This window comes from Heloderma suspectum, chromosome 7, assembly GCF_057233095.1.
Source record: "Heloderma suspectum isolate Gila_16-S chromosome 7, 16-S_ref, whole genome shotgun sequence".
NCBI lineage: Eukaryota > Metazoa > Chordata > Lepidosauria > Squamata > Helodermatidae > Heloderma > Heloderma suspectum.
The window spans coordinates 26,196,446-26,216,547 of NC_139464.1; the positions used below are offsets into that span (position 1 = coordinate 26,196,446).

The 20,102-nt window shown below is 45.8% G+C and overlaps 1 protein-coding gene across 1 annotated transcript in view; it reads right to left on the reverse strand.

Moving 5' to 3' along the window:
- The window catches only part of IQSEC3 (IQ motif and Sec7 domain ArfGEF 3), a 224,071-nt gene that overhangs the window by 51,213 nt on the left and 152,756 nt on the right, over positions 1-20,102 (reverse strand). Inside the window, exon 3 of the mRNA XM_084811717.1 lies at positions 10,375-10,663. Within this exon, the coding sequence (XP_084667843.1) occupies positions 10,375-10,663 (289 nt within the window). The remainder of the gene's footprint in view (positions 1-10,374; positions 10,664-20,102) is intronic.

The window sequence follows — 20,102 nt, forward strand, 5'->3', positions numbered from 1 at the left end:
TGCTTGCAAAACACACAAGCTTGCCCCTTTGAAGCTCTGACAATGAGCACATGTCCACTGAAAATATCTGCAAACTGTCGAACACATGCTTACGTTCATCTCATTCCCAATTCCCACTTGGATTTGAGGAAATTTCCTAATTCACACAAGTTTCCTCAGTAGACTGAATCAGCCCTGGTTTATTCTATGGAGGAAATTTGTGCAAATTTGGGGAGATTTACTCAAATCTCCCCTTTGATCACTGCTTGATTTGCACAAGTTTCCTGTTTGCGCAGAGCAAGGAGCAATCAGAAACATGAATGGGAATTGGGCCTGAGATGAGCAGTGAGACGATGTTTGGAGAATCCTGGTGATATGGAGCAACCCTCGTTCGCCCATACCTAGCACAGGTCCATGCATCCGAATGCTTCTCCATGTCCAGAAAGCTTTCTGTACACTAAAAGCTATTTGCCTAGCTAGCCCAGGGTTGTCTATTCTGACTGGCAGTGTTTCTCTGGGCAGAGGTCTTTCAGATCACCTGCTCCCTGATCCTTTTACCTGGAGGTGCCAGGGACTGAAACTCTCCATGCAAGGAAGCATGCACTCTACCACTGAGCTCTGGTGCCTCCCCACTGAGCACTGACCCTCACTTTTAGTTGGTGCTCGGGAGGAATCATCCATGCAGACCAGTCCTTGTGGTCTGGTTAATTTCCAGTCTTCCAGGCATACTGTTAGCACCTGGGGAAAGCATCCATTCCTTCTCCACAGTCCAAACCTGAGAGGGTCTGTAGGTCTGTGGTAGAGCACCTGCTTGGATGCAGAAGGTCGCAGTTTTGATCCTTAGCATCTCCAGGTAGGGCTACGAAAAAATCCTGCCTGAAACCCTGGAGAGCCATTGCTGCCAGTCAGTGTCGACAATACTGGGCTAGATAGACCCATGGACTGACTCAGTATAAGGCAGCTTCCTATGTTTTGTGTTCTAACCTTAGAACACCAAGAACTGAGATCCACCGCAGAAGACAAAAATCTGCCTTTCTGAGAATGTGAATACATAACCTATGGTTGTCATGTATGTGCCATGCAAGGAAAGAAGAACATGAGTGTTGTCTTACTGAATTGGACCAAGGCACAGCTGGTCCAGCATTCTGTTCCCAGAAACATAGTTCTCAGAGCCAGTGCATGAAGCTGATAGCCTTCCCCTGTTGTTTGACCCGCTCATCTGGTATTCAAAGGTATACTGCCTCTAAATATGGAAGCTCCATATCATGCTTCATAGCCATCGGTAGGTGTAAGAGAAGACTGAGTGGAGGCCTGATTGACAGCAGGGGAGTGTGATGAAATGGTGAGTGCAGTTATAGTGTGTGAGAGGTGGGGAGAGTCAGCTGAGAAGTGACAGAACAGTTAGTGGGAACAGAGAGACGGTGTGTGAGAGAGAAGGCATAGGTGAAAGGCCAGTGGTTAGGTCAGCAGACAGAACTATTATTTCTCATTGTTTATCAAATGGCTATTTATCCTGGATGTTATGCTACATAAATAAATAAATAAATACAGTCATAATTATTTACTGATTTAACCACATCTATTCTAGTCTGGGTGGATTCCAGGGACAACAGATCTCACCCCACATGCTGGCTTTAAAAGTTTGGATGTGTGTTTTAATTGTATGTCACCTCGAGAACTATAAGTTAGAGGGTGACATAACACATTTTAAAAATCAATAAAATAAATGAAAATACACAGCCAAGTCTATAATAGGGAGAATCCTACAGCTCTCCAGAAATCAGCAGGTGGTGGCAGCAGGTTATTTTGTGGGATATTAGGAGACATCTGGACTCCATTGAGTGACTTGCCTAGTGACTGCTAGGGGCCAGGGCCTTGTAGAAGATGCCTGGGATGTCACAATAGGCTTAACCTCCATTAGTTGGTCTAATCCTTTCTAAAAGCCATCTCTAGGGTGGCCATGTGTCTTCTTTTAAAGATGACAGTCTTCTATTTGAAGGGCTGCCAGAGGACTGTCCTCTGTTTTGAAGGGGTGGGCAGAAGATAGATCTCCAGATGTCTTGGACTTCAACTCCCAGAAGTCTCTGTGCGTATGGCCAATGGTCAGGAATGCTGGAAGTTGAAGTCCAAAACATCTGGAAATCTACTTTGTGCCCAACCCTGCTCTATTTGAAGGGCTGCCTAGTCCAAGTCGAATTTAAAGATATAGACGTGTCAGAAAGGAGAGCTGGGCCTTGAAGTTGCCCGTCAACACTACCTGGACAGCAGACTGAGTAGGCACACAGATCGCATGATCACAGTCTTCCATGCTATGGTGAAATGTACTGTATTTCTATTTAAAGTATAATAATTATGTCTATTTGCTCCAATACATGAATATATGCAAATTTTATGCAAATCTGTGTCCCTGTTGTCCTCGTTTTTGATTATATGTTTCCTCTATTTTAACGATTCATAAATGGCCACTCTATATAAGGCCGGTCTTACCATTAGGCAGAGTGAGGTGGGTGCCTCAGGTGGCAGATGCTGGCTGGGGTGGGCAGCAGCCCTCCACTGTTATCTCTGAGTCCTGTTAGCCAGCCTGTTCTGCACCCCCTAATCTAGTTTGCTGCTCTCAGTTGCAGTGGAGAATGCTGTCCCATCACCAGTGGTGAAGTAAGATCCAACTGCCCTTCCAGTTGGATTCTATAGGTGGAATGGGTGGGCTGGTGGGTGCCACTTTGTCCTTCGTCTCAGGCAGAAAAATGTCTTGGGCTGGCCTGATCTAATAACAGGCTGGAAACCATCCCCCTCCTCTTCTGAGGCGGCAAGGATGTCCATTCGCACTCTCCCTGAGTAGGTTTCAGTGGAGCTACGTTACCTGTTCTGGTTTAGAGGAACTCTCCCTTTCCATTTGCGAGGAAAGAAATTGGACTACTGGTCTGTCATTTTAATGAAGTGACAGACTAATGAAAGTAATTGCCTGCTGCTTAAAACTCCTCTCCTTGGAGTTTTCTTCTGAAAATAATGATTAACTCAAGACATTTCTGGATCCCAAGATGTGGCAATTCGAGACTTCTAAGGCAACTGGAAACTGCTGAGAAATTGCTCTAGTTAGTCAGGATGAAAGACTTTTATCAAGAGAGCTTTTATTTTTAAGGTACAGGCTGATGGAAGAACAGAACTGAACTAGCACCAGGCCTGGATCACTCAAGATAGCATCTACGCAATATTACCGTCTAAAGATCTTAAAGATGCAAACATGCCCATATTTTTTGGAGTTAAGTGGAAGTATGCTGAGATTCCACACAGTGGGATGTATCCAACTTTAGTCTAAGTTATGTTCCATTCATTTCAATCGGTCAACTCTAAGTAGGACTAACATTAGATATAAGCCATTTACACCAGCAGAATTTGTTCCTATTTGCCACAAGATTGGTATCGCCCTAACCGGCTTGGGACCAGGATACTTGCCTTCCCTCACACACACTGACCTGCCCAATACTTTCATCAGTAGAGGTGTTCCCTTGCCACCAGAAACCTGATTGGCTGGGATGTGGGACAGGGCTTCCTCTGCACTGACCACCAGGGTATGGAATTCTCTCTGGGGGGGGGGCGCAATTGGCCCTCTATTTATCAGTTTCTAGACAGTCAGTCCCACTGAACCTTCAGTTAGTTCCCCCCCACCCTATTCTGTTTTATGCCTCTACTCTATCCTGTGAATTTGTGCTTCTGTTCTCATTTTATCTTATCTTATATTTTATTCAGTGTCAGCTCCAGAATTTGAGGGGCCCTCAGGCAAGAGGTCCTCAGTGGACCCCTTTCCCTGAACTGGCCCAGCTCTCTCTCTGCCTCGTTGCTGCTGCGACCGCCCACTTGCTTGCTCTCTCCCTTTGGGCCCAATCTGCACAGAGGAAGAGAGCAAGGTGAGTGGAGGCTGCCCCTCCTCCTCCTTGGTGCTGTCACTGCTCACTTGGAGGAGGAGGAGGAGAGGAAGAGGAGGAGGAGGGCAACAAGGGTTGACAGTGGGGTGCCTGCTGGCCTCAGCAGGTGCCAATGATGCCAAGTTTGGGAACAGCTGTGCAAAATGAAGGTATGGATATGATATGGCACAAGAGAGTGCTGTCTGGGCCTCAGCAGGTATTTGACATTACTGGTTATTAGAACCAGCCACACCATGGAATACCACATCTGCAGGTAGGTATCTTTAAACAGAGCTGGTTGAGTTAGGCTGCAATCCTATGCACACGTTCCTGGGAGTAAGCCTCATAGAGCAGGGATGGGGAACCATTGGCCCATGGTTCCCCATCTGGCCTGCAAGCTTTGTTTGCTCTTATCTCTGATCATCTGTGATCAGAGATAAGAGGGCATTTAAAGGCTTCTTTTGCTGTTACCTCTAACTGGAGTTTAAGAGGGTATTTATAGGCAATTAACCTTTAAATATGTTGCACAGAATTCGGCTCTTGCACTGGGGCTTACCCCTGAGCAGCCCGGCTTAGAATTGAGCTGTGCTTCATATGCTTGGTGGAAAAATGTCTAAATTAATAAGAATCACATCTGGCCTTGCCCACTTTGTTTTTTCTGTCCTTGGCCCTGCCCTGTGACTTTAGCCTTGAGCACTTCTGGAATGCATCCCCCCCACAAGACCCTTCCCAAATCGGAATTCAGTCCCTGGGCCAAAAAAAGGCCAACAGCCCTGCCACAGAACGTACTTCCAAGTAAACACGCATGGTACTGTGGTGATGTTAATCTTCATTTTCAGGGTTTGACTACCCACTGGAACAGAGTTATGTTACTGCTGTAGCCTCCTTTCCCTGTTGTTTACTGTAGATTTAATTTGCTCATCTAGATTCATTACATACCAATTGTATTGTGCTCTCTAGGACTTATTGCTGGCCATGCAATAAAGTTCCAATTATACTTTCTATCTTTATTTTACTTTTCTCATTGGGGATTGCGAGGGGTGGGGGGAATCGTTTGAACTTTTCCAGCTATCTAATTTTTTCTGGGTGAAACTAATAAGAAAGCAATGGATAAGAAAATGGCGTTATTTCTTTGTTTCTTTTGCTGGACCACACCCTCAAACATATCAAAAACTCATTCTTCTCAGGGATTAAAGTGATGGCTACTTTCTTACATCCAAGGTGCACCTTGACATTAAAAACAGTAGGAGCAGTTCACACAGGCTGCATTCCCATGGTTTAGTGTTACAAGAATACACCGTGCATCCCCCTGGGCTCACATGCTCTCCCTTCCCTCTCCACTAGTGCAGCCACAAGGAAAGTTTCTGCTTTTGTTTATCAACCTCAGTTTAAACTAATTTTAACTATGGTTAGTGAAAACAAGCTAGTGTAATAAACTACACTTAGTTTAAGGCTGAATTGTTTCCACCAAACCATAGTTAGGGTGACCAGGTGTCCTACTTCATAGAGTAGTAATAGAGGACAGTCCTCTATTTTGGAGAGCTGGCACAGGACAGTCCTCTATTTGACGGTCTCCTCTATTTGATGGGCTGTCCTGTCCAACTCTGGTTTAAACTCAAAGAACCATAAAAAGGGGAGCGCAGGGGCCTTAAATTTGCCCATCCATAGTTAGCCCCTGGACAGCAGACTGAGCAAGCAGACAGGTCACCTAGTCACAGTCTTCCCTAGTATGGTGAGATGTATTGCATTTCTATTTAAATAATACTTATTATTTCTACATTTGTACATATACCCACAAATGTGCATACACAAATATTAAACAAATTGCTGTCCTCATTTTTGGTGATCCATTTCATTTTTTATTTTTATTTTTGGCGATGGTGTAAGTGGCCACCCTAACCAGAGTTAAGATTAACTTTGTCCAAGTGCAGATGACATGGCAAGCCATGGTTAAACAAAAACTGAAGTGAGCGTTTCTTAAGTCCTCTTCGCAGCCTTGCAGGTGGGGAGGGAAGGAGCATGCAACCGTGGTGGGAGGCTAGGCTTCTTCTAACAATCGAGTATGGTTGTGTGTTATGTCCAACCAGCCCATATAGATTACCTTTCATTTTACCATGCTTATTCCAGAAGCAGCTGTTGAGTCATGCCAATCTTGGATAAGCCAGAGTTGCAGATGCAGTTGAGCACAGGGCTCCGGCACCTTTCGAATGTTGGCACAGGTGGCTTTTATGCCACAGTATTGCAAGGGAGAAGAAAAGCATCACTTGCCACAGGTTCTGCACAATTACTGAAGGTGCAGGAGCCCTGTCTTCTTCTGTTGCAGCTGGCCACCTGATGTTAGGAACCTTCCCTGATCTGACCCAAATGGACCTTTTTGAGCTGAAACTTGGAACATCTGAGTGTACTTAGATTTTTCTAGAATGATTCCATTGGAGGTTAAAGGGTGGTAGCAACAAAGTGAGATATCAGGTTTGAGAATATTTTTACAAGTTTAAAACAGAGCAGGGGGTGGGCATCTTCCAGAAGTCGGGGGCCACATTGCTCCACCTGGACCCCACTGGGGGCTGCACCCTGCAGCCCCTAGAAAAACTAACCCATTTTTGCTGCTGCTGCCACACCACCAACTTTCAGCAGCAAACCGTCCATCTTTTTGCTGCCACCGCCACGACAAACCCAGCTCGGCACAAAAAAAGGCCACATGTTGCCCAGTCCTGCCCTAGAGGAATACAGATTCTGTATATTAGACCGTCCTGCTTACACTGAGCAGCACTTTGCCCCATGTCTCCTAAATCAACTGTGCTCTGTGTGATGAGAATCTCCACGGAAGCCCTGTTCAGCAGGGAGCAGGGCAGCACCAAGCAGCCAACCCCCAAGGTCATACACATGAAACAGCACCACCCCCTGCAGCCTGCCTGTAAAACGTGAATGTCTGCCTTCACGTACACAAGGATGCTAGGGGGCAGGGTCGTTCAGCATGCCTGCTGTCAGGGGTGTGGCTACTCAACACAGCCCCACTCCCCATTCAGGAGGAGACAACGTATGAATAACATGCCTGAATAGGGCTGTAGAATTCAGATTTTGAGACAGGGATAAAATCAGTTAGAAAAAAAAAAAAAGGATGAAGAGGATAAAGATTCTGCATGTCCTCCTCACCTAGGATGGGAATGGATCCACCTAAGATGTAACCAAAGACTATACAGATCACTAAGGAAAAGGAGCCAGGACCTAATTATTATGAAAATATCATTTTCCACATCCTCTTATCCTCCTAGGGTGAATTTAAAATGCAGTAGATGACAAAATGTTTGGGGGTGTATTGGGAGTTAAGATATCAGAGACCAGCTAATCAATATAAAACAGCTCCACCCGCTTCAAATGGGCTATGTTGATATATACCTGTTTGTGGAACTACACTCCATAAGTATGTTCTGCATCCAATTTATCAAACAGACATTTCTTAATAATGTCCATTCCTTCTTCTGCTGTGGCGGGCCTGGGCAGCAAGTATTTTATTGCTACGTATATCCATTTACATTTCAGTTATCCAAGGAGGATCTTGTAAGCTTTCTGCTGCTTGACATTTTTGTGGGTTGCTAATTCGATTTAGAGAGGTGGGAACCGCAACAAAATGTTGCATTGGATCCCCAAGACAGGAGGCACAGGCCCCCTCCTCATGTAGGGTTGCCAAAGAGTTCGTGGGTGGAATGCAGCCCCCGAGATCCTTCCCAAATTGGAATTCAGCCTTGGGGTGAAAAAGATTCAACAGTTCTGCCACAGAACATAGTGGGACTTACTTCCAAGTAAACACATATGGGATTGTGCTATTAATCTTCATTATTTTATGGCAGCCGTGTTGCCTTAAGCAGCCCTGAACAGATCAAATGCAAATTGTCAGTGGTTAGAGTGAGGGCATGTATGTGCAATCCTCTTCTACTGATGTTGTTCGGAAGCATTACATCTTTTAGGAGGGCTATTTTCAAAAGAAATCTACGTCTACATACTTTGGGGTTATTCCAGACATGCAGAAACTTCCCCCTTGTTTGTCGGCGGCCCCGTTTTGCTTCCAAAATGATTGGCACAGGGGCTACGGATTTTGCTGTTAGAAGGAATGATTTGCCAACTACCCAGTTTTAGTGGCACAACTGATAAAATGGTGTTCTGTCAGGTAACTAGTACAGACATATGAAAAGCCAGTAAAATTAGGATTCTGCCATGCTCTGCCCTGACCCATCAGATTCTGCCAGGCCCAACCTGCCTGGCCCAACCTGCTCAGTTCCTGCAGGCTCTTCCCCAACCCACCACTTCTGCTCAGACTCTGCTACATGTGTCATCACCTCCTGACCATGAGTTTTTGCAACAAAATGCCTGAGCACTATCAAAAATATGCCTGACAATGCAGATATTGAGAAAGTAGTCAGAAAAACGCCAAAGATGCTTGATTTTTTAAAAATGAGTGCAAAGCTAGATGCATAACCTCAATTCATCTCTGGACATTAGCCCATTACAAAGACCTCAGCCTGCACTGAAACCCTTTTGTGGCTCCTTCCCTGTAAGGGTTTTTCGGTATGCAAGTTGGGAGATGAAACGACTTGGACTGCTTATTGAGAAACTGCCTTGTCTCACAGGGTGCTGAAAACATTGATCTGGGTCAACAACAAAGAGATAAAGGCACGTATAAAAACATGGGGTTGTATCCCATGGTGTCATTCTGCCAGTGAGAGGATACTGTTGGTGGGACAGTTTCTCTCTCCACTGGCTGCTCTCCGCCCCCACCCGTGGCCTCCAAATCAACTCCAGAGGGTTGAGGGACCCTGTGAGAAGATTTGGGGCATGCGTGGGGTGGTGGTGGAGGGGAATGGATGAGAGGATGGGGAAGTTCCATTGCATGAGCAACCTTCCATTTGCCTGTGGGTTGGATCCAAGCCACAATGAGATGAGGAGCAAGGCCTGCAGCGAGACATTTTGTGGTGGAGGGGAGATGTAAGGGCAAAGAGATCACCCTGCCCATGAGAAGCTGCAGGACCTAAATTCAAATCGTCTTAATCTTCTTAAAGTCATTTGCTGTTGTACATGATGCCAGTTAAAATGCTATTTAACATCCATTTCGGCAATGAATGTTAGGATCGTTTGCAGATCCAGAACACGAGAGGGCCCCTGTACCTTTAAAGGTTGCCAAGAAGAGACATTTTTACTAGCTGCAGCATCCCAATGATGAGAAAGGCCACACTTGGCAATGTTCTCGGCTTACAAACCACTTAGGGAGGACACCTTCGTTTGTTTTGAAGGAATAGGCTCCTGTTGCAAGACCAGCAGGAATGCAACAGCTGAACTCTCTTCCCTGCACAGAGATGCAACAGCAGGAAACATTTCAGCAGTTACATTTTCAACCTGTCAAAGGCTACCGTTAAAGGCACAGGAAGGAGCCTTTTCCCAAAAAGGCTTGCATGAAGAATAAATCTGTGCGTCCTTCAGTGCTGCTCACCTAGTGCTCTGATCGTCTGTCAATTAACTGTCATGTGTCAATCTCTGCCAGACCATGCACACACCGTAGTGATCTAAGAAACGCCCACCCCACTTACATGTCGTCTTTCTGCCGGGGCTGAAGCCATGCAATAAAGGCAATGGGGTGCAGAGCACTGCTGACATGACAAAGGTGGAGAAGGAGGAGGAAGACTGAATATACATTGCACTTCTTCTACTCCACACACCTTGCACTGTAGGAGGCATAAACAAAATCCCTCAACGCTAGAGATATGAAGATCTGGAGGGAAAAACTGGGAGGGGGGCAGAAAAACTTCAGGGGGGACAAGATCTCCAAATTATCCAAAAATTCCTGAATCCCCCCACCCCCAAACCATTTTCCCCTGAATGTTCCTATTTTTTCACTATCTTTCCTGGTTTATTGTTCGAGGCCTTCACATCTGTACTCCATCCTCAATCTGTTGTTCAGAAAACTAAAAAAATCTGTTCTGAATTGTGGAATATGGCTGGGATAGCATTGCTTGGAAGGGTTTGTGGGATGAACGTTGTGTCCCCGAGTACTGTGAGCCCAAAATAACAGGGGCTGAGAACTGGCTTATCGGTTTTGCGACAGAGAACAGCAGCCCCACGGTGGATTTCTCAACCCTTGGCTGGATTGTGAAGCATAAATCCTGGATTGGGGCTATTGTATAGGAACATAGGAAGCTGCCTTGTACCAGCTCAGACAATTTATCCATCTAGGCCACTGGATGCTGGCTGGCAGCAGTTCTTGGAGGTCTCAGGCAAAGGTCTTTCCCATCCTGGAGGTGCCAGGGATTGAAACTAGGACCTTCTGCATGCAAAGCCGGTGCTCCACCACTGTGCTACAACCCCTCCCAGCCCACTCCCGATTCATGTCCATGGCGGTGGTCAGTGAGGCGGGAATGCACATGGAAACTAAGCTAGAGAGTGGATTGAGAAATGGCCCCAGCCCACCCCAGCGCCCTCCTCCCATGGCATGAGGAGTGTGTACCTGTTTATTCTTTAAGTCAAGGGAGAGCTCATAATCGGAGGCAATGGCATGGGAACAGGTGGCTGCCCCTTTGCTGCGCTGCCCTCTCACAGGGGAACCCGTGTGGTGGAGGCTGGCCTTCTGCACCAAAAGGGAGCACCCCGCTGCCTGCTCTTCCTGCAGCTCCGCATGCCGGGCTTTTAACGTCAAGGTGTCGGACCTGCCTTCCTGGCCACTGTGTCTGCCGGACTCCTTCGGATCCTCCGTGTCACACCCGGGTTTCTTGCTGGCTGAACCGCAGGGATCATCACTGTGAACAAAACGCAACGTTTCTCTGTTTTTATTTGGTCATTTTTCCCCCTCTTAAATACTCTAGCCCTCAGTAGCTAATTGGCTTGACAAACACCCAAACAGCCTGTTCTGTGGTGGAGCAAAGGCAAGGGAGCTCCCGGGAGTGGTTTGAAGTCCACCCTGAGGAGGCCTAGACACCGAGGAGGCCGAGCGCCAGGAGGGAGTTTGGCAGGGCAAAGCAGTCGCTCTTTCCTCTCCGACAGCCACTACAGTCCACTGCTTATGCCGAGGGCACTTCATGCATTATGGAATGAGGGTGGGCTGGCACAATTTGTGCCCCAGCAAGCCAAACACATTATGTATGGTAAACCCCTGGGATTGCAAAAATGGAAGGCTTGTCAAGCACCTGCTAGACCACAACATACGGCAGGTGGGCTGTGCCCATTGGGTAGGGTGGCCACTTATGAATTGCCCCCCAAAGAGGAAATGTATCACCAAAAAAATAGGACAGTGATTTCCAGATTAGCATATGCTAATTTATATGTATAGATGCACATTTAGAAATAATCATTATAATTTAAATAGAAATATAGTACATCTCTCCATAGTGGGAGACTATGACCAGGTGACCTGTTTGCCCATTAGCTTTAACCCAGAATTGGACAGGGCAGCCCTTGGAACAGAGGACAGCCCTCTCATAATCCTTCAAACAGTCATTTGTAAAAGAGGACACCTGGCCACCCTATCAGTGAGGTAGGTCACAGGTTCTACAGGCCTGAATTAAGGGGTTCACTGCATGTCTCCTTGGTGCCATGTGATATAGATATAGACCTATCTTTACAATGGAGAGCTAAACACAGTAGGAAGTGTGTGGATTCAACCTATATATAGCAGGCTATGTACGCCACAAGTCTGTGCAGTGTACCAGCCAAACTATCTCTCCTGACCAAATCACAGCCAAGCAACTCTCAGATGCTGTGCATCTGGCTCTTTCTGTGATGCTCTAAAGCAACCTCAGGGCGAAGGGCTTAATCAGGATATAACAGACAGCACAAATTGCATTTTTCATGGGTCTTACTCTAGCACAAGTGTTGTGTAAGGCTTATCTGTGTATTTACTTGTCTTTGATTATGGCAGAGGATGGAGTGTTGTGCCTGTTCTTATGGTGCTTGTGGGTTTGTTTGTTTTGTGGTCTTAAAGAGTTTTGGACGGGGAAGTGTTGTGACTCATCAAGTTTGACAGATCCAGAGGAAAAAAAAGAAAAGAAAACCACTGCTGTTAAAATTGCTGCTAAACCAGCTGTCAATTAAAGAAAAGTTTCTGAATTATGATGAGGTGCTGGTCCCCTATATGTTCCAGTCAGCTCTATTATTACATGAAGCCCTAACCTGTGTTTGTGTTCTCAGAAGTAAGGCCCATCGTGTTCAGTGAGACTTATTCCCAGGTAAATGTGCATACTGATAGTTTTAATAGCATGAATTTTCCTTCCCTACAGACCTCTGCCAGAACCTTTCCCTAGACTTATGGGACCGGTAAATCCCAAATTCACATCTGGATTCCCCCTCCCCCTGCCAAAACAAAAACAAAACTGAAAGCAATCACTACCAGTAACACTCAGATTCAAGAGTTTGGTGAAACTGAGTGTGCAGAGGTCAAGGATTGTTTTCTTTAATTTTCACCAATACACACCTCTTCTGCAACACATCAGACTGCAGACTTCCTTTTAACCTTGCAGTTTAAAAAGTAGTTTGTGGTTTGGTAGGAGAGGAAATCATTGCTGCTGTGAAAATGAAAGACACCCCGCCCCCATGTAGAAACATGTATTTTGATGTACACTCTTTGGGACTGCAAACTATGATGATAGCACAATGATTGAAAAAATATTCTGTGTTGCCTAATAGCTTCCTACTGACTGCTCCTGACTTACTGCCTATTTGCAGAGCAAATCAGATCCAAAATCATGCTTCAAAATTTGCCCCTATCCTTCCATTGAATCCAGAATACTAATTTTTGTGACATTGCAATAATTTCCATAGCAACGCACTGTGATGTCATGAGGACAAGAACATCAACGCACCACAGGATTAATCAAGGGACACCTCTCCCAGGGAGAGAAAGACAGCCCATGAAGAAAGAGCTCGTACTAACTACAATTGCCATAATAGCAAGATGGAGAGGAATTAAGCAAAGGAACTTTATCACACTGGGGGGGGGGGAGGAGAACAACAAACTATATGAAGCTGACTCAGTTAAGTATCAACATCCTCTGAAAAATACTGACCTAGTTTGGATGTCATGCTGAACTATAGTTTCATGTGACAAGGATGAGATGCAGCAAAGTTTGGGCTCGCATGCTCTCCCTCCCGCGCTGGCATGGCCAAAAGGCCACTTTTGCTTCCAGTGTAGATTAGCTGAAGTTTGTTCCATCATCCAAACCCAACAAACTGTGTTTGATCTAAACTATGATATGTTTGAAACAAGCCAGCTTCAAACCATGATTTATGAAGCTGGCTTGTTTAAACAAACCAAAGATAACATAAACAGTTTAGGGTCTGAGTGATGGTGGTTAATCAAAAATAGAAGCAAAAGCTTCTGAACTCTTCCTTGCAGCTACACTGGAGAAGAGGAGAGGGTGGGAGTGTAGGGTAACCAAGACCAGAGGAAGATAAGGGTACTCTACCTTTTACTAGTTGTGTGGAAGCACAAATTCTGGCAGATGTTACTTGTAATTCAGAGAATGTGAAAAGTTGTACCTCCTGAGATTCCTTCTTTTATACAGCTTATAAAAGTACTGGGACCCTATCCTCTTTTTCATCTGGTCACCCTAACCCAGGCCCACACACTTTATAAGGCTTTCACCCTGACAGATTTTGGAGTTCTTTCTCAGGGTCTCAGAGAAGCAAGCTAAATGCCAGGCCCATCAGCTAGTCTGGCACACCTGTAGAGGTTCCAACTGGACCTGTTGAATATCTATATTTTGCACAGCTCTTAAAATAACTGTTTTTGTCAAGAAAAAGCCTCTGTTGCGGCCGTGTAGATGGAGCCAGGGCTCAAAGGGATGCAATGCCAGTACTTTTTTTATTATCAGGGATGCGAATGTCATCTGCCACCCCACCCCACCCCCAAGACTTACCTGTTCCCCCTGAGCTTAGCTGCAATCCTCACAATAGCTAAGGAGTAGGAGGATGAATTTCCCCAGCAACAATATATTGTTCTTTGTTGCAACGCAGGTTTTTAGGGTGGCTTGGTATTGGATGGACAACAAAGGCCCATTAGCTTTACAGAAGATCTGCTCCTGGTGGAGATGAAAGCTGCTAGAACTTGTTTGTTGATGTGGATCAAAACGGCTGCCTGCAGTTTTGGGATTCTCCTTGAAAGAGCAGCTATGGGGACTGCCGTGAGGAGTGCCAGCACAACATTTACCACTATACCACTGCTCTGTTGAAGGGAGAAAGTGGTGGTCCTAACAAATAAACATTGTGGTTCCTCAGATAGGCAAGCCTAGCCTGGCCTTAATTTGCCTTGCCCTGGGCTCCCAGAGAGGAGACATAGGAATCATCCACATCCTCCGTAGGAGCAAGAGCAACAGGAGCCCCTGGCTTTGTCTAAAACTGTGGAACAGGCAGGGCAACCTGTGACCCTCCAGATGTTGCTGGACTGCAACTCCCATAAGCCCTAAGCTAGCACAGCCAGTGGCTAGAGATGATGGCAGTCCAACAATATCTAGATAGCCACAAGTTGCCCATCCCTGCTGTAAAACATTGCTGAGGCCAGTGCCGGCTCCAGGTTTTGGAAGGCGCTTGGGCAAGACACCCTCCAAGATGTCCACCTCTCACCCCCGTTGTCGCCAGCTGCTCTTGCTCCTCCTCCTCTTTGTCATCATCGCTGTCACTTGCTCGCTTGACAGGCTGAGAACCAGTGAGCCAGCAGGCCGTGGTACCCATTGCTGCTCCTCCTCAGCACCCCTGTGGGCTGGACTAGAATGAGAGGCAGATGAACAGGTGGGATGCAACAGTGAAGAGCTGGAGTCTCTCCGAGGGGGGCGGTTGTCAGTGGGCCCCTGCTGGGGTGTGGGCCCGTGGCAGGTGCCCAACCATGCCCACCCTTGGAACTGACCCTGCATAGGCTGCTACCCAGTTAAACGATGTACTGCAGCTTTATATAAAAGTAGAGAATCTGATAACCCTGCCATGAACCAGGGTTGGGCGCCACCTCTTTCTTGCGAGGCAGGCTCCACCTACGTCTTTTTTAGACCCTATGGAAAAGGACCCTCTCTCCCAATACAGGCCCATGTGTCAGCTGAGGTCAGGTGGCACTGTTTGCTGTTCCATCCTTGTGGCTCGTTAGGGCAGTAGCAGCTAAGTGGAGCCTTGGCGGTGGCTCTGACACTTCGAAACCTTCTGCCTCTAGAGGTTCAAAAATCCACATCTCTACTAGGATTTCAGAGAGGTTACAAAGCTGTTCTTTTTCAACAAGCAGATTCTGATTGATTTCGGATTCTGCGGCTAGTTTTCTGTATTATGGTGTTGTATTCTTATACATACTGAATTATTGTTATGTTGGTTAGGATTTTTTAAACATTATTATTATTTCACTGGTTCAAGTCTTGTCTAAAATAAATAAATAATTTTGCAGTATCTATATTGGAAATAAACACATTTCTCTGGAGCACATTTGTCTGTCAACCTGACTATAGTTATAAATAATTAAATAGACTCCACTATTAAAAAGTCACAAATCTCTATGCATTAAAAATGAGGGGGGTTGTATGACATTTTGGGTGGATGACCTTTCTAAAGTTACAGGTTAAAATGTAGCCTCAGCAAATGCTCCTCAACCACATTACTTTTTGTTTTTACTATTTAATCTTGAGTATATCCAAGAACAGGTGTTTCAGCGCTGCTGCACATCTTGTTCCTGCTATGAAAATATCTAAAGCTAAAGCTAAGCTGAAAATTCTCAGAAGACATTATTCTGAGAACATTTCTGAGATTTAACTTTTTCTATCCCCACCACAGAAAAAGTAGGACACTTTGCAGTTGTTGTCGTTCAGTCGTGTCCGACTCTTCATGACCCCATGGACCATAGCACATTGGGCCTTCCTGTCTGCTGCTCTCTCCCGGAGTGTGCTCATCAAGTCCATATTCATTGCATCAGTGATGCTATCTAGCCATCTCATCCTCTGCTGTCCCCATCTCCTTTTGCTTTCAATCTTTCCCAGCATCAGGGTCTTTACCAGTGACTTTTCTCTTCGCATTAGGTGGCCAAAATATTTGAGCTTCAGCTTCAGTATCTGTCCTTCCAATGAGCACTCAGGGTTGATTTCCTTTAGGATTGACTGATTTGACCTCCTTGCAGTCCAGGGGACTCGTAAGAGCCTTCTCCAGCACCACAGTTCAAAAGCATTGATTCTTTGGTGCTCAGCCTTCCTTATAGTCCAGCTCTCACAGCCATACGTTGCTACTGGGAAAACCATAGCTTTGATTATAGGAACCTTTGTCAGCAAGGTGATGTCTCTGCTTCTTACTATGCTGTCTAGGTTTGCCATAGCTTTCCTCCCAAGGAGCAAGCATCTTTTAATTTCATGGCTACAGTCACTGTCTGCAGTGATCTTGGAGCCCAAGAAAGTAAAATCTGACACTGCTTCCATTTCTTCCCCTTCTATATGCCAGGAAGTGATGGGGCCAGATGCCATGATCTGAGTTTTTTTAATGTTGAGTTTCAAACCAGCTTTTGCACTCTCCACTTTCACCCTCAACAAGAGGCTCTTGAGATCCTCTTCGCTTTCTGCCATTAGGGTGGTATCGTCTGCGTATCTGAGGTTGTTGAGAATTCTCCCGGCAATCTTAATTCCAACCTGTGATTCAGCCAACCCGGCATTTCTCATGATGTACTCTGCATATAAATTAAATAAGCAGGGCGACAATATACAGCCTTGTCGTACTCCTTTCCCAATTTTGAACCAATCGGTTGCTCCATGTCTTCTTTGGAATTGGAATGTAAACTGACCTTTTCCAGTCTTGTGGCCATTGTTGAGTGTTCCAAATTTGTTGGCATATTGAGTGCAGCACTTTAACAGCATCATCTTTTAGTATTTTAAATAGCTCAGCTGGAATACTGTCATCTCCGCTAGCTTTGTTGTTACTAATGCTTCCTAAGGCCCACTTGACTTCACTCTCTAGGATGTCCGGCTCAAGTTCAGTGACCGCACTATCATGGCTATCAGGGACATTAAGATCTTTCTTGTATAGTTCTTCTGTGTATTCTTTCCACCTTGTCTTAATCTCATCTGCTTCTGTTAGGTCCCTGCCTTCTTTGTCCTTTATCATGCCTGTCTTTGCACAAAACATTCCCTTGAGATCTCCGATTTTCTTGAAGAGATCTCTAGTCTTTCCCATTCTATGGTTTTCCTCGATTTCTTTGCATTGTTCATTCAAGAAAGCCTTCTTGTCTCGCCTTGCTATTCTCTGGAACTCTGCATTCAGTTGGGTATATCTTCCCCTTTCTCCCTTGCTTTTTGCTTCCCTTCTTTCCTCAGCTACTTGTAAAGCCTCATCAGACAGCCACTTGGCTTTCTTGCATTTCTTTTTCTTTGGGATGGGTTTAGTTGCTGCCTCCTGAACAATGTTACGGACCTCCATCCATAGTTCCTCAGGCACTCTGTCTGTCAGGTCTAATCCCTTACATCTATTCCTCACCTCCACTGTATATTCATAAGGGATATGATTTAGGTCATATGTGAATGGTTTAGTGGTTTTCCCTACGTTCTTCAATTTAAGCCAAAAGTTTGCAATAAGAAGCTCATGATCTGAGCCACAGTCAGCTCCAGGTCTTGTTTTGACTGACTGTATAGAGCTTCTCCATCTTTGGCTGCAAAGGACATAATCAATCTGATTTCGATATTGACCATCTGGTGATGTCCACGTGTAGAGTTGCCTCTTGTGCTGTTGGGAAAACATTTTGCAGAGTTTTCTCCAAATATTCTCTACTGTGTTCAGTTTTTGTGGCAGCCACAGTGCCCCTAGGTTGAGGGCATGTGGAGGATGCAAAATGGCAGCCAGAATGCGAGCTGTTGCCAAGTAGGGAATGTAGTGCTACTGGCACTGGTAATGGTGAGCCCTATCCCTGCAAAACTGTTGGAGAATTTCTTCTCTTCCAGGAGTAATTAGATGAAACGGTCCCCTCATTTTTCTCTGACCACAAATAGGAAGGTGAATTTTGAAATGCCCATTTGTGCACAACGCTTTGTTTCACTCCAAACCTGAAATAAAATGGCACACCTTGGAAGCCTCATCAGCAGTGTTCACCTGTAGTGGCTGTTGGTAGACGAGAGTCCAAAACAGGCAGAAAGGAATAATGTGTGAACCAGGCCTATGTCTTTGTAGGGGTCAGAGGCAAATGGAGGTGTGAAATTACCCATTCCAAGCAACCTCGGTTTCTGTGCTCTGTACCCTATAGTAACCCTCCCATTCCAATTTCCAAGTGGTTTGCACTCATCCAGTGAGGGATTTTGTAAGGGTCAAAATGTGGTCAGAGAGAAACCAAACAGTGTGGCAACACCGTAAGGCAATTCTCAGTGTGACTTATTTCCATGCTAAATTTAAACTTTCTAATTCTCTACTGTTTCAAGCTGTCTGTATGGTTACAGAATCATTGCAAAGTTTATTTTTAGAGCAGGGATTGTAAGGAGAACTTCCCCAGCTTTTGTTCAGTGTAGAATGGGAAAATGTCAGATACCATTTTTATTCAGAGTTTTCTAAAAGTCACACTCACGCACACACAGCCCTTCTTGTCCTCAGGCAAGACACAAATTCATGACATGTGAACTTAGTACATAAAAGGGGCCAAAGCTCTGTAGTTTCTGGCATGCTTTGCATGCAGAAGGTCACAAGCTACCAAGTGAGCCTGTCTGATGTTTTTCTTAAGGGCTGTTCACACATTTGCCCAAGTGGTGTAGTGGAGCCAGGACTCACAGGGATGCAGTACTGGCAGTTTTATTATCAGGGGTCCCAACATCAACCGCCACCCCACTTAGAATTCCCTGACCCCTCTGAGTTCAGCTGCAGTCCTCACAGTGGCTGGGGGAACGTGAATTTTATCAGCAACACTATATTGTTCCTCGCTGTAATGTATTTTTGCGGGGGTGGCTTGGTCTTGAATGTGCAAGTAAGACCCCTTAGCTTTACAAAAGACCTGTTCCTAATGGATGAAAACTCCTAGAACTGGTTTGTTGATATGGATCAATAGAGCTGCCTGCAATTTTGGACTCTCCTTGGGGGCGTGGCTATGGGGACTGTCCTGATGAGTGCCTGCACTACAAAATTTACTACTACACTGGTTTCCCCTCCACATGTATACTCCAAACATGGAGAGAGGAACAAGAGCACACCCTCTGACCCCACTCCAATATCCACGTACTGACTGGCCATGTCCACTAACTAAGAGGAGAAGGACAAGATGTCGCTTCCCATGACATATACAGAAGCTGACCAGCTGAATCTTACTTTGACACTGGCAATAGATTGGCATCTTCCACTGCACCTGACAGCAGCAGGCTAGTTTAGGGGGTGCAGAGCAGGCCACATGGCACACAATATTTCTATCCTGCAACTTCTCACTGCTACTCCCCACCACCTAGCACAGGGGTGTTGAATCTCAGGCCTGTGGGCCAAATCCAGCCCACCTGCGGCCCCAATCTGGCCCTCCAGAGCTAACCAGATGACCCACCCCCTTCTCCTAGCCCCACCCTTTCCTGCAACCTCCAATCATTTGGTGGTTTCCCATCTTTTACACCACTTTTCCTCCATTCTAAAAGGTTGAAGTGCCTCTCTGAAGGCTCAGTTACTGGCAGTAAGAGCTTCATGCTAAAATATGCCGGCATTTTTGGTGTCTTGGCTCTGCCCTTTGGGCCCCATGGAATGTGCTACCCGAGAGCTTCTCTGAAATTGAATTTGGACCTCGGGCTGAAAGCCATTCAACACTCCTGTCCTCGCATCTAACACCTGAGGTGACTGTCTCACTCTGCCCAATGGTGGGGCCGGCCCTGCCTCCAACATCCTTGTACACAGACTACCGCGATCCTTTCTGACATTCTGTGGAAAACATGAATGTTGGAGGGTATGTGTAGGGTGGCAAGACAAGCTACACTGGCTGAAATCCCCTCTTCTACACTACCATCAATGCTTTTGCATCCGGCCACCCTAGGCAGAGCCAAAGGACTTGGTTCACATGTACAGTGTATGGGTGGAAGGCAAATGAGTAAACACTCCCTTGGTCTCTTGACTATCCAGAAACCTATTAGTTCAGAGTTGGTGGTAAGTGTTCCCCATTCTCCTTGGACTCCTGCTCCTCTGCTACCCTTACTTTATGGGGCTGCCCCTTCTGATTCTTAATTGACTGCTATGATAAGATTCTGCCTTACATTCAAATCCTCCCAGTCACCCTCACATTTATTTAAA